This window comes from Montipora capricornis, chromosome 6 (assembly GCF_036669925.1).
Source record: "Montipora capricornis isolate CH-2021 chromosome 6, ASM3666992v2, whole genome shotgun sequence".
In the NCBI taxonomy this organism is placed as follows: Eukaryota; Metazoa; Cnidaria; class Anthozoa; order Scleractinia; family Acroporidae; genus Montipora; species Montipora capricornis.
The window spans coordinates 66,890,435-66,905,434 of NC_090888.1; the positions used below are offsets into that span (position 1 = coordinate 66,890,435).

General features: G+C 38.6%; 2 protein-coding genes across 3 annotated transcripts in view; one reads left to right on the top strand and one right to left on the bottom strand.

Annotated features, from left to right (window-relative positions):
- The window catches only part of LOC138050763 (fibroblast growth factor 1-like), a 6,890-nt gene extending 1,482 nt beyond the window's left edge, over window positions 1-5,408 (bottom strand). The window contains exons 1-3 of one of the 2 annotated variants that reach the window (XM_068897052.1): window positions 5,306-5,408; window positions 2,193-2,544; window positions 1,867-1,970 (exon numbers count right to left, since the gene is read on the bottom strand). In XM_068897052.1, coding sequence (XP_068753153.1) covers window positions 1,867-1,970; window positions 2,193-2,544 — 456 coding nt within the window. In that variant the 5' untranslated portion in view covers window positions 5,306-5,408. Of the gene's footprint in view, window positions 1-1,866; window positions 1,971-2,192; window positions 3,680-5,305 lie in introns of those variants that run through there. The other variant, XM_068897051.1, reaches the window with a different exon arrangement.
- A 4,437-nt stretch (window positions 5,409-9,845) lies between these two features.
- Window positions 9,846-15,000, top strand: part of LOC138050764 (fibroblast growth factor 1-like) — an 11,493-nt gene continuing 6,338 nt past the window's right edge. Inside the window, exon 1 of the mRNA XM_068897053.1 lies at window positions 9,846-10,094. Coding sequence (XP_068753154.1) covers window positions 10,080-10,094 — 15 coding nt within the window. The 5' untranslated portion in view covers window positions 9,846-10,079. The remainder of the gene's footprint in view (window positions 10,095-15,000) is intronic.

Genomic DNA, 15,000 nt, shown 5'->3' on the forward strand with positions numbered 1-15,000 from the left:
TGCCGTCCTGACAACGAAATGAAATGATCAGATTTGAGGTTAAAGTGGTACTACGACCAAAAAAAAATTTTGTTTTTCCTTTGGATTTCAAAACTATGTTAACTAAAGACTAACTCACCCAAGTTTTAAGTTTTGATTTTAAAAAGACACCAGTTTATTTTAGCTGGAATTTTCTTATTATTGGTCCGCCATTACTAACTTCAAAATCTTGAGAGAGCTGGGTCGAGGAGAAATGACGTCAAACACTCACTAGTGTAAGAATACAATGCGTGTGTACGCGGCCTAATTAATATGCAGCACGGGAGTTTCGGGCTTTCAGACTTTTCAACCCGTGTTTTGCATATATAATAAATTGCGTTTACACGCTGAAATTTTAAGCTAGTGAGTAAATGACGTCATTTTCTCTAGATCCAACCCTCTGAGGTCCAATCGGCCAGTTTTGAACGTGAGTAATGGCGGACCATGAAATCCAAAACTTACACTCAAAATAAAAAGCCTTTGGATAAAACTCAAAGCTCAAAATTTTGCCAGTTAGGTGTTAAGCGAACACGCTTTCAAAATCAGAAGAAAAAAAGGAAACGATTTTTTGATCATAGTACCACTTTAAGCGAATAACGAGAGCACCTGATGATAAATTTCCAGTCAGTCTCGTCAAACATCCGCACCGTTCATACCATTTCTATTTCGGGAATGTTGATACACACAGAACGACTTGGAATAATCGTGAAATCGTTACAGAAGATGTATGTTTACAAACATTGCTTTTGTTATTCAAATGTGCCAACCACAGCAACAAAAGACCCTTTGTTTCGACAGCCAATAAGGCTCTGGTTGGCACATTAATAACAATAAGTGACGTCAACGATGTCTTGCCTATAAAGCCTGGTTTACACTTTGACATATGCAAAAGCATAACGAAGTTCACACTTGTTACATAAGCATCAATCTCTTTCCCAGTTCCCGTGAACTTTTTAGCCAGCGGCAAAATCTGTATCTTGGCGGCCGGCCACAAGATCATGAGCTCTGGGAACGAGATTGCATATAAAGCATACGAGAAAGTGACATACGCAATCGCAGTCAGCTTATGCTTATGTCGCTAAGCTATGCTTAGCCCTTTAACTCCCAGAGGCCACTCATAGATTTTACTCTGTTTAACGCCAGTCAGGAGCCCATGAATAGGAGCGAGGAACTCCTACACTAAGCCTATGTCACGGCATTTTTGCAGACCAATCTATTTTTGGACTTTCTTTGCCGCAAAACAACAAAGGCAGTTCCGGTTCGGTGACGCTATGACATCAAGTTAGTTTCCTAAGGATTAGGGTTAGGGTTAGGAAAACAAACTTGTCGACAATTTTTTATGCAAGGGCCAGCCTCACAAAGTGGAAGCGCCGGATATTTTAGAGATTTAACGAGAAAATAATTTGTATATTTAAAACAAAATAATACTGCAAGGCTGGTTTTACGGCTGTGAGGATATATTTTTATTTTGTTTTAGGAAAACAAAGGCAGTTCCGGTTCGGTGACGCTATGACGTCAAGTCAGTTTCCTGTGATTGTTCATCGGGATCCTGCAGGAGTCTCATTCGCGAGAAATTCAATGTAAAAATAAATCGGTCTGTGAAAAGGCCGTGACAGGAATATATGGGAGTTACTCGCTGCTATAGCTACACATGTGTTCATACGCCAGACGATTTTACTCGTCGTCTTCCTGGCTAAAGTTCAGTATTTCCGCGAAACCAGACCTTTCCAACCAATTTACCATATCAACCCAGTTGATAAAACCATTCCTGTGTCACCATCACAATTTCTTTACCAACTTTAACCGCTTTATCCATTTTATCTTTCAATTCACAGATATGTCACTTACCAGTCCACGAAGTGTCCCATCTCTTCTCATTACCAAATATCTGCCAGTATTTATGCTCATCAGTTTGACTAGACTCGGACCAAAAGACTGCATCTCAAACAAAACTAAGGACAATAACAATTTTTACAGTGATCAATACAATCCTCATCTTCAGGATCTATAGTTAGTTGGAATTATCTGACGGGACTGTTCAAAAAGGGAATTATTCGACCTGATAAGAGGTCACATAATTGTCCACGAAGTGTCTTGGCTTTTTTAATATTCAGTGCAGCTTATTAACAAGGTTATAGAAAATTAGTTGCGTGCAAGACAACGCGTGTACTCACTGTATTTACTGTCCTGATCAACAGAACCTCTAACAACACCATTTGGTAGAATTTCCAAGTGGTAACCGCTTCGGCAGAATATTTTACATTGTGTTGTAGTGGTGGGTATCTTGGTGATCTTGCGGACACGCTTTAAGAAACTATCGCCCATGGATTGGAATGGCCATTTCTGATTTAGAACAAGAACAGCTCTGGGCTCGTCCTTGAAGTCTTTCTTGGTTGTTGCCCATGACTTTCTTGTTTCTTTGTTCTCCTTAGATTGCACTTTTGCGTCATTTCGAGGCTTGGCTAAAGATTTTGCCCTCATGAAACAGGAGAGTTGAAACAACAGCAAAAGATGACAGCCTCTCATCTTAGTTGCGGGAGAAATAATAAAGAAAAACAGAATTGGTGACTCAGATCGTTTAAACGTAGTGTCGCTGTCGATATTATGTTATTAGGAAATCTCTTCTTTTGTCTTAAAAGGAAACCTCCACTAAAACAAGAAAATAACTTTAATTAAACCACAGAATATAATTTTAACAATCAAAATTGCTTTTTCCAATGAAAGCATTTGTATCCAAAATAAATTAACTTTAAAAAAGCTTATTTTATTTTTCAAATTTCCCAGACGCCGCCATGTTGAATAATTGTCACGCGTCGTGGTTGCCCTGTGAAAAAAATAAGGGCGACCCGATAGCACGTCACAAATATTCAAGATGGCGGCCCTCGGGAAATTTGAAAGTGAAAATAAGTGATTCTGAAATTCACTTTTTTTTTTAGCTACACACATTTTCGAAGAAAACTGTCGAACAAATTTGATTGCAAACATTAAATTGTTGGTTTAAAATAATTCATTAATCGGAGTGGAGGTTCCCTAAGGACGGTGCTTATTAATTCAAAGGTATTTTTTGCGCGGGTTACTGAATATGCGGGAAAAGCAGATCTTGACAAGTGTTATTGAAATCCAAAAAGAAAATTGGGGGTAACCACGCATTTTTCGAAGATAACTAAACAACAATATTTGTAAAAAGCTTTGAAATTCAAAGCAATGTAAGGCATTCTTTTCCAAATTTTAATTATCTCTGAAAAATGCGTGGTTACCCCGAATCTTCTTTTTGGATACCAAGAGCACTTGCTAAGTTCTACTTTCTCCGCATAGTTTTGAACCGCTCAAAAATATCCCTGTATTAATAAGCACCACCCATAGGAAATCTGAGTATCTCGAGATTCGCAGAACGTATGCGCAATAACAATAGTAGGCACCGTCCATAAAGTACCACTATGATAAAAAAAAACTGAATCACTTCCCTTTTCTCCAGTTTTTGAAAGTGTGTTTGCATAATGATCTGACTGGAAAAAGTTTGATCTTTCATTTTTATCCAAAGGGCTTTTCGGAAAAAATGACTATCCATCTGCTAGCGCAATTGCTGTCGCCATCACTTATCCACTGGATAGTGATTTATCCGGCGGATAGCGCGATCCATCGTTTGAACAACTGTGGCCAGCTTAAGATTTTAGCGTTCAAACACAGCATATTATATATGCAAAACACGAGTTTAAAAATCTGAAATCCCGAAACTACCGTGCTGCATATTCAGTTAAAAGAACGAAAGAAAGAAAGAACTTTATTGGCTTACACAAATTAGTGGTAAACCCAGTAGTTCGCAATGTTCAGCCTCGAACACATGCATGGCATCAATTTTCTTAAACAGGAGGGTGTTTGACGTCATTTTCTCCTCGTTCCGACTCTCTCAAGATTTTAAAGTTAGTAATGGCGGACAATTAAATAGGAAAATAAACGAGAGTCTTTTTGAAACCAATGCATAAGACGTGGGTGTGACTTGTGTTTGGTTAACATAATTTCGAAATCCAAAGAAAAAGAAAAATTAACTTTTTGGTCTTAATATTAGCTCTTTAAATGGGCCGATAAGTTGCCTCAGGCTCTGTAGTATACAGATGCTTGTAACACTTGCACTAAAGCCCGGCTTACACTACTGAAATTTTTTGGCACGGCTCGGGTGAAATTGGCACGGGTCCCAAAAAAAAATTTCGGCTCGGATAAAATTTGCGGTGTAAACAACCTGTCAGTACCAAATTTCATCCGTGCCGAACCAAAATTCTTACCCGTGCTGGGACCTTCGGCGAGTTAGTCCGGGCCGAGCACGGGTAAAAATGGTACGGGTGCTGAAAAAATAGGCACGGTTCGGATAGAACAAGTAGTGTAAACACTTTAAAAGGCCAAATTTGAGCCTTAATTCATATAGGCTAGCGGTTTTTTGTGTATATTTCAAGATGGCTGCTCATTCTTCACCAAAATCACGCGGGCGTTCTTGATTATAATTGAACTGCGCATGTCTACAAGAGAACTTACCCGGGCCCAAAAATTTTGGCACGGTATTTTTGATACGGTAAAAATGGTGTAGTGTAAACAAAGTTTGCCGAGCTCTTTTTAGGCACCCGTGCCAATTTCACACGAGCCGTGCCGAAAATTGTCTGTAGTGTAAATCGGGCTTAAGTCAGATCAGATCCAAAGGCAATGACCCATTTTTTATTAGGGACTGTTAAGGAAGTCTTGACGAATACATAATTTCTTATTATCAAAAAGAGAAGCACTTCACTTAAACCCTCTCTGTTCAGTACCTCAGCCTTCTTGCACTAAAGAGGACGCAGAAAGGGCATCTCAAATTTTCAAATTTTGTCAGGACCATATATACATCAAAATGAAAACGAAAGCTTTTCATCAACTTTATTTCAACGAGTATCCTATTAATCTCTAGGTGATTTAGGGTTACAGGCAAATTATACAAATTAAAACTTAAATCAATGGCATAGTCATTAAGAACAAGACTCTTTAATTACCTTATCATAAAATATGGGAATGCGTTACTGTCATGACCAGGCTATGCTACTTACTATAGTAGTGAAGCATATACCAGTACAATGTATAACGTACTTTAATTTTTGCTTACATTTTACTGAAGTATCTATCACGAAGATACGTTATTTGGACTCCTCACAACGTGGACGAATGTTTTAAATTTCGTTACGGATTTGAGAAATAAAATATTTTTTCAATACCCTTTTTGCACTATCGGATCGTGTAAAACAAGTTATTGGAGGTATTCTCTTACCTTTTGGTGGCTTACGGTTAAAGTTTGATCAAATCCAGTTATGTTGATCCAGATCTTATCGCTGCTTTCCTTTCAAGAGGACTGACTGAGCGATTTCTGAAGCAACTATCAATAAGTTGTCGCAAATTCGGAACGTTATAAACTTCATTTAAAAGTGAAAGGACACAAACCCAAATTAACACTTTTTCTGAACTGATCCTGAGTTAGCACTTCATTGAGAAATCAAAAGTCAACTTGAACAGTTCAAAACACAAAGAATATCTTCAGTGCGTCATCAATTGTTGGTAGACTTTCACTTACCGGACTAAATTTGCGCTAGACAAAAGAACCACTGTTATATTCTGATTACGAATTTCTGATTACCTATTGTTCCCCTTGTTTCCTTCTTTTATTTATGTACATGCATTATTTCAGATCCGGTATGCCATGTGGTATGTGAAAGACGAGTCCCAATTTTTGTTAGTTCTAAGAACAGACATTTTTGTATTTTTTCGTTGCAAAAGAAATTTGTTTCACTTGCTTCTTAAAATACCAGGGTGTTATTTCCCATTGTATTTGCAAAGAAAGGTTGCGAAAAGAACACACCCCCAAAATTATACTTCTTTTCTTCTCTTAACAAAGCGATCCACAGAAAACATAAGCAATCGTGCCCTCGTTGTTAATATGTAAGCTGATGAATCGAGGCTTTTGAAAATCATTTATTCCGGAAATGTCGAACTTCCTGTGTTAATCTTATCATTTTCATGCATATTTGCAGAAGAGTTTTCAGAAGAACCCATTTTAGGCGTAGTGTTTTGTTTATTACTTTGTAGTACATTGCTATTTTAATCTTAAACAATTTCACTTCCAGAAGTAAACAGAGTACGTTTAACAAGACTGGCTTTAAGTCTTTGTTTTCAACTTTAGAATGCATTCATTCGTGCTGCATAACGGGTGGCTTAGTTGGTTTTGTTTGGCAGCAATCTGTAAGGTGGAAGTGATGTAATGATCTATTATTTAAGTTCAGCATGCCCGCCCTCGTTCTGCTAGATTGCATCAAACTTGATCAGAGGTGGAGCAAAGAAACAAAGGACCATTTCCGAAATTAATGTCTACGACCTTTTCAGTGTCAAGTGATTTTAATCGTTTTCTCGTGGACCCATTCAAAGAACAAAAAAATGCCTGCACAAAAGGCTAGTTGCTTGAAATTTCTTTTTGGATTTTGCAAATATTATTTGCATTTTTCGTCCTTGCTGAAATCCGCTTTGCAATTCTTATTTCAAGTCCAAAAGAACTAAAACTCCTGCTTTACAAAATAGGTTGTTTAGTTTGCTATCGGTCGTATTTTCCTTGATATTGACCACACGTCTTACTTGTTTTGGACAGGTGTTCTCATTATTGAGCTCGGATTCGTTCAGATAAGAAAGAAAATTGCTCAGGCATTTCATTTCAACACTCATTTCCTTCCGTAAGTTGTGTATACACTATCACTGTTTATTTGCGTTTCATCATAAATATTACGGCTCTAATATAACTCACTATTTTACACAAGTGTATGAATTTCAGTTGAGCCGAATTCAAAATCATGATCATACAAACGAAAGTAAGGTTTTTCCGATTACTTGTAACGGTGAAATACGATCTGGCCTTTATTCTATTTTAATAAAATTGGCTAATAATATTGTACCTAGGCTAAAAATAGATACTATAATCTGTAGGGTCCGTCTCAGATCATCCACGTTCATCAAAGTCTCAACACATTCTCTACCGTGAATTAAAGATTATCGTTAATTCGTAATTTGCTCTGAATTTACTATCATCGTTAATTTAGAAGACTGAAAGCTTGATGTGTATTATGGATAATGGTCATAAATTTTTCGAAAGACAACCCAAGTGTATGGACATAGGACTCGAACTTAGCTGCTTAGGGACAATATTTTAAACACCATTTGATTATGCTGTATTATCCCTCGGGAGTAAACAATATTAAACAAAGCGAAAGGTCGGGTTCCAAAGTGCAAGACGAAGCTAAACAATTTAAAGTCAAAGCTTAGGCCTAAATTATTAATCTACCTTAGGTGTAATAATTCTTCAGAAGCAATATTCTATGGGCCGGAGACTTGAATGAATGTTTTCTTGAGATTGCGGTGGCTTGATCCTCAGTGGTGAAGCGGAAAGAAGCGGTTCCTATAGAGCAGAAGGTCCGGGTTTATTTTCCTATCTTCTCTGCTACCACAAGCCCTGAGACACAGTGTCCTAAATTAACGATAATTCTAAATTCCAAGCAAATTACGAATTAACGATAATCGTTACTTTACAGAAGAGATCATGTTGCAAAGTCTCCATGTAACCGTACCAATGCCCGAGAAAAAAAGGTTTTACCCTCGTCGGAGGAGGGGTTGGGTACAGCTATACGTGGACTACAACGTGGACCTGAATGTTGGAACACAGGAAAGGAAAAGGAAAAAAACGAACGATAATTGCAAGCTCTTGGTAAGAGGGTCTCCAAAAATCTCTCTTTTACTTGCCCGTTTCCCATCCTGTCATCGCCATGCAGTCGACCATTTCGCACTTTATCAAGTCGATTTACATGGTAAATTTGGCCTTCGTATGTTTTATGGCTGCCGACTTGAGGTAAATTAAATGTCTGAGATTTTCGAACTACATGACCCAATTTCGGGAAAGTTTTGATCGACTTCCGATTACTAAGAAAGATCGTGAGGGCGCGTTCGATTGACCCTATTCCGGAATAAGAATACGTGGAGTGATGATTTAAAACACTGATGTGTGGCCTTTTTGCAGCAACACAGAAAATAGAGCTATGTTTAAAATAGCATTTTAGCAGATGTTTGACAATATTAATATGAATCTCCGCAAAAACGAAGGATTTCTAACTTCTATTCCATGTATTCCTATTCCGGAATACGGTCAATCGAACGCGCCCCAAATGACGTTCCAGAAAAATTTCGAAGGCTGCCTTGATTCTTATTCATGGTCATAGTTTTAAATTTAAACTCGAAAATGGTAACCTTAGAATCACTCACGAATGAAATTATGGTTAAATAATGAACAAGATGATTCTGGGGGAGTTTTTGAAAAATGCTATCAGCTTTAATTTTTGTCCACTTTGAACTGAGGGTGCGTTCGATTGACCGTATTCCGGAATAGGAATACATGGAATACAAGTTGGAAATCCTTCGTTTTTGCCGATATTCACATTAAAATTGTCAAACATTTGCTAAAATGCTATTTAAACATATTTTTATCATCCTTGCATCTTCGAAACGCGCCCAACACACCTTTTTAGTCATCACTCCACGTATTCTTATTCCTGAATAGGGTCAATCGAACGCGCCCTAAAATGGAAAATGACCACATTAGAACCTTTAGCAAAGAAATGAGAATATATTACTTAAGCAATAGACCACAATTCTCTATCGTTTATAGGCTGATAAACCACGCGGGATGTTGGTAGAACACGAGAAGAATTCGTAAATCACGAGCTGCAGGCGAGTGATTTACGAATTCTTCGAGTTCAACCAACATCCCAAGTGGTTTATCATGCCTATAAACCATAGAAATCTGTGGTATATTGCTTTTATATAATAATTCAGAAGACGCGCGATTTTTCCATGAGTTTACTGGCGCAAAAAAACATAGCTGATTGACTAATCAGAGCGCGCGCATTGATTTGGTTATAATATAAACTGAATATTTATCTAACATGCCCACATTCAGCACGCACAACACTGACGAGGAAATTCCTATTTTAAAATAATCAAGAAAAACAATACCGCTAATGATCAAGCGTTTGGATCTTACAGAATAAATTTTATGAAGAAATCCAACTGGAACTGAAAATGCATTCCGGAACACAGACCAGAAATCCAGTTGGTGCCTGGTGAGAGCAAGATATGAGCCCGGTGCATCGGATGCGAAAGTCAGCGGGATACCCACTGGGCCAAGTCGGCTCATGTGAAAGGCATAATTATGCAGGAAAAATATACTCTGCAAAATCTTTGCTGGTTCGTTACCATAATGCTGATAATGCATCGCACTTTGACCAGAGTGCACCTCTCTACGGAAGAGCTTCGTTTTTAGCAGGAACAAGCGGAAATTAATGCGTCATTGACAAAACCCAGTGACGAACGATTATCGGACTTCTTAATCGAAACTAATTTTTAACTTTTGTCCTGTCTTACTACACCTCTGCATGCCTTCCTCTTATATAAGAAAAATCTTCTTAAGCAATCGTACTCGCGGGAACAAAACGGAGGCATTAAAAACGCTAAAAAGGTAACCGTGATTGACTAAGATTTGTTTTTCATGGTTGAAACCGTTCGCGTTCCATTAGCAGCAGGAAATGTGCGTCCTACCGGTTTAATCCTTAGTAAATCCGTGGATGGGAGGAAAAACATGTTGTTTTCCAACGGCACAGGGCCCTTGATAACTGCAGTATTAGCATAATTGTTCGTTTTTCTCGATTCGTCTCAAGCTGTTTCATACTGTGAGCCAAGAGGGGATGTTTTGATTTTGGTTAGAACACCCACTAATACTCACATCCGTGATTTCTTGTGGTTGTTTCTCTTTACACGTATTATACTCGTCGCAATGGTTCCGGTTGGAACCTCAAACTCGACAAGACGTCCAACTAGATCAGACAGGTCGGCGAGAATTTACTGACCTGAAGAATAAGTAGTCTTTCGAACACAACACCATCCCAAACATTCGTAGCTACAGTTGATTCGTGGGCGACGCCCTTTCTTCACCCGACATCGCGCGAAAAACGGGCAAAATGTCTTCTACAAGAGTAAGTGATCAACTTTAAAGGCTTTGAGCTTTACGTGGAAAAGTCAGTGTGTGGTAAAGAGCATGCATAGTAATATATTGGTACTTAGCTTCTTGCCCAGTTGTCGTGAGTAGAGCTGAAATTGCGTGGGTAGTGTTTTAGAAATGAGAATTTTTTGTCAGAAACAAATGAAGGGAGGTAAGGTTTTGAAAATGTAATACGAAGCGGTAAGAAATCAACTGCCAATGATGCTGGCGAGTGAGATCAGTAAAAATTTGTTTCTGATAATTCCGGCGGATTATCGTTGAACACGGCTGAAAACGATCTATCGAGATGGATCGTGTACATTGTAAACAAGAAAATGAGATTCTGATCTTTTAGCGACGAACTGTAATAATCGTCTTTGGTTTGAGTAAACGAATTCTAACATATAGACCGCCGTTGTCAACAGTCAATTTATAATTACCACCAGGACTTCACAGAAGTTTAAAGCTTCAAGCCGAGATAAGACAATGCTTTCTTCCTTGCTCTGGCCTTCTCGAGAGTTTCATCGACAGTGGACAGACTAAAATTCTACTCGTGAAATGCATGTCAAAATATACATGTTAATTTAGCCATGGTTTAGTTGTCACTGTATCAATTTTGTATTCAATATGATATTTTCCATTTTTTAAACTACTTTAACGTACACCGAAGAATTAGTATTTGAGGAACAAAGAGCGTTTTTCAAAAATCTTTTAGGGTTTTCCAATCTGATTTTCGTAGGAACTAACCAAGATCTCTAAAGAAATTTCTGTGGTCGCGTGTCGGGAGCTCAATGAGTTATAAATTCCGTTATCAAGTTCCCTTGAACGGTTTTCTTTGTGTTTTGAAGAAAAACATTGTTTAATTATTTCCTACGGTGACTCATAAGGGACACATCGATTTTCTCGTCGCAAGTTACTAACTTGAAAGCGTAACTTGCGATCGCTAGATATAACTTGCGATCGCGACTTATAACTTGTGGTCGCAACTTATAACTTGCGATCGCAACTTATAACTTGCAAGTTAGTTTCAGTATAGGTTACATAAAGCATGCATGTTTGTCTGAGAAGTTAACAGCAAAGATGGCGGGTGTTTTTTTTTAAAGCACTACCTGTCTGTTAAACAATTTCACAAAGCTCTACTCTCCCTGAGTATCTACCAAGTATGAGGAATGGCAATCAAGATCAATCAAAACTATTTGATTAAGGAGTATTTTCGTCTTTATTTTAATTACACCGAAATTCTGTCCTTTTTGGCTTTGTACCACGGTGTCCGCTTGAGTTTAAAGGATCCTCGTATCTCAAGAACTTAGCCCGAAAAAAGATTCAGTCTCGAATTGAAAGGGTTGTAGATGCAATAGACCAAGAGTTAAAGTCTAGCGGCAGTTGTATCGGGTATCGACAAATTCATCAGCGTCTCCTTAAGGATGACGGATTGGTGATAGATATAGAGACTGTTCGACGTTTAGTGAAGGGACTGGACCCAGAGAGAGTGGAGCTGCGATCCAGGAAACGATTCAAAAGTCGGAAATATGTACCAGCAGGACCTTGGCGGATACGATAACTTGAAACCGTTTGGCTTTTGTATTCACGGTGCCGTCGACGGATACAGCCGACGCATATTATGGCTTGAAGTTGGCCCCTCCAACAATGACCCGATGATAACCGTACAATACTTTATTGACTGTGCCCCTCAGTTCGGTGGCTGCCCTCGGATAGTAACGTAAGAGGCGACTGTGGAACTGAGACGGAATTGTCAGGACCGCCTCTCAGGAGCAAAAAGCTTTATCTACGGCAAATCTGTAGCTAACCAGATGATTGAGGCTTGGTGATCCTTCCTAAGCGGAGAGAGTAACACTGACTGGTGGACGCGCTTTTTTAAAGATTTATCAGAAACCGGGCATTTTGACGACGGCAATTTAATGCACGTAGAGTGCCTAAGATTTTGTTTTATGGGCTTAGTTCAAGAGGAGTTGCATAACATGGCAGAGCCCTGGAATTTCCATCGAATAAGGCCCTTTTTTCAGGCCCTTTTAAGGCCTTTTTAAGGCCCTTTTTTCAGGTGGTTGTCATCGGCGAGTCGCTGACAAAACTCGTTGATCATGCGAAATACAGTTCAAGGGGAAATAATCATGCACTAGATATATTTTGTATTAATTGTTTTTCAATTGTATTAATTTGTATGTAATTAATTTTTGTATTAATTTGTTTTTCAATTGTTAATCATGCACTAGATACATTTTGTATTAATTGTTTTTAAGTTGAACAAACTTTTTTTTCAAATCTTGATTCACGGGAGTTCGTCTTCGAACTTTTTAACGTTTGGTTACGAAAAATGCACCCAAATAACCCGACATGGTTAGTATAAATTTTCTTACATTTAAATTATGCTTAAGAAATGATCTTTTGACAAATGAATGCTAATTTTTAGGAAAGGCCGATGTGTTATTTTGTTGCATTGCTTTTTGTCTCAAACAATCTGATCTCGCCATCTCCACGGTCGAATCCCAGGCTAACTTTGCTGCCATTTTGGGCGCCAACGCTCTGGGGAAATGGTTGTGTCGGATTTAGGCATCTGCCAGGGGCAGATCCCGAAAACTTTTCGGGCCCGAAAAGTCATTTGTGAAACTGTCAATCGCTTGTTTTGGAAAGCCGATCGTTTGACATGTTTTTAAGGTAACCAAAAGAAAAGGGCCTGTGAAGTTTGACGACTTAAATCCTCTCCGTTCTTGAGATACAAATGGAATTGTGACACACAAAAACGGCCCGTAAAGTTTCGGGACTTTCGAGAAACGGGCCCCAGCTGGACACAACTTTATCAGAGCCGCCATCTTGTAATCTTAGGAAGGCACCAGCAGTTCGCTACTGAATCATTTGACATTTTTGAAATCATTTGAAATCTTTGGATACAGTATACTTCTTAGAAAAAGGCATGCTGCAGCTGAAAGTAATGATTTACAGTTCTTTTCCTATCACGCATATTGTTTTCATCCGATGGAGTACCCGACTAGAACACAAAAGAGTAATCGATTTCCTCAATGTTTAATCAGTAATGTCTCTTTCTGATATTGAATCGAAATGGAATCCTCTCAAAACTGCAACAAGTAACTCGCGGGCAAAAAGAAATTCAAACAGTGTAAATGCGAAATAATCTGTACTAAATAAAGTAAAACAAGTTTTGCTTGTTTACTCGAATATCAAGATGCAAAGCACCTGCTACAACCAAGTGGTTGACGATCCGCAGATGAATGTTTACCATGAACTCAAACCACTTAAGCCGAAAAATACCCAGATTTTAATGTATAACAGGTAACAACCTCACGAAATGAATCGGAAATAGTTTTCAAAGCAATCAAAACTATCGCCATAACAATAAACATTACAAATGGCAATCGTGGATATTAGAGAACTCCAGCATTCATATCAGTATATGAAATTGGTCTTCTACGACGCCTGGTTGACTTCGCACATGTTACAGCCGATTTCAGTGCAGTGTATAGACCCGGGTTTTTGAAACATGATTCGCCCGTGCATGATTCGCCCGTCGTGATTCGACTGCGAGGCTACCACAGCTCAGCAAATTTCGTAAATGATGAGAGATTTTAAGTGTAAACATAAGACTATTTTCGACGAAATTTAAGGTAAAAACCTCGGTAGCATTTATTTAAGATACATGTAAGTCACGATTTTCTGCTTTTATCAGCAAAAGCAGCGCAGATCGACGCGGTTTAACTAGACTGGCGCATCACGTCTCTTATTCAGCAGGTAAACCTCAATTACATGGTATTTTCACTGAATTCATCACAGGAGATAAAAATGAATACCAACACGCGTGAGAGGCAGGGGCACCCAACGACCAATTTGTTGTAAAATGTATTATCATACCCCAGTTAATGAAAATAAATGTTATTAAGGCATTTTCAGGTGTTTTTCAGTGTTGCTGGGAAAACATTATCTGTTCCTTTTTCCCAGCAAGACACACAAGAAATTTCCCAGCCAGCTAGATAAAATTGGTTGGTTTCCCAGCCAGCTGATCAAATTTATTTCCCAGCCAGGAATTCTGCGCGCTTTCAAATCCCTCGATCCAAAACGACCGAACAAAAGCGACAAAATCGGGACAAAACAGGTTTTTTTCCGCAAGCGCAATCACTCTGACCAGCCGTCGTATGTTTGTGACTACTCTCTGGGAGAGGGAACGGGTTCTCTTTTTTTTTTTTTTTTAGTCGTCCTCAGTCTTCAGAGTTTCTACAGCCAGCTCGGGTTGAAATGCTACAAAAAGTCAGTAATTCCCAGGCAAAACCTCCATCAATAACAAAATTTCCCAGCCAGCTCATCGAAACACCTGTATTTTTGCCAGCCAGCAAGATTCCTCTGGGGAACAGATAATGTGAGGAACAGATTCGTTGGGTGCCCCTGGAGAGGGCAGAAATTGTCCCTTGCAATAATTTATTTTCAAGCCATCATCAATCGCTGATGAGTGAAATATTACATTTCTTGATAGGAAGGCGTTACACATTTCCGACTCGTGTTGAAACTTGAAGAGAAAATTAATTGAACAATTCGGGTACGGGGTAAAATACCTAATTGTGCATACGCTTTGCGGACATTGTAGTGTCATTTATTGTCGTACTTTCGTGTCATTTGTTGTTGTATTTTGCCGAGATGTAGCTAAAGTTGAAGCATAACTTGAAAATGCGAATGACAAAATGAAACTGACATGTTACTGTCTCGCCGCCGAAGTGATACAAATTGAGTCAACTCTGGCAATAACTAATAGTCATGAGGCTCAAAACTCAAAAAGAATACATACATATTGAAGGAAAATATAATTTGCCGTCGAAGAAATCCTTGCAGAACGTATTTCTCTGGTCAAATGTTGCTACTTTAAGTGCAGTAACCCTTTT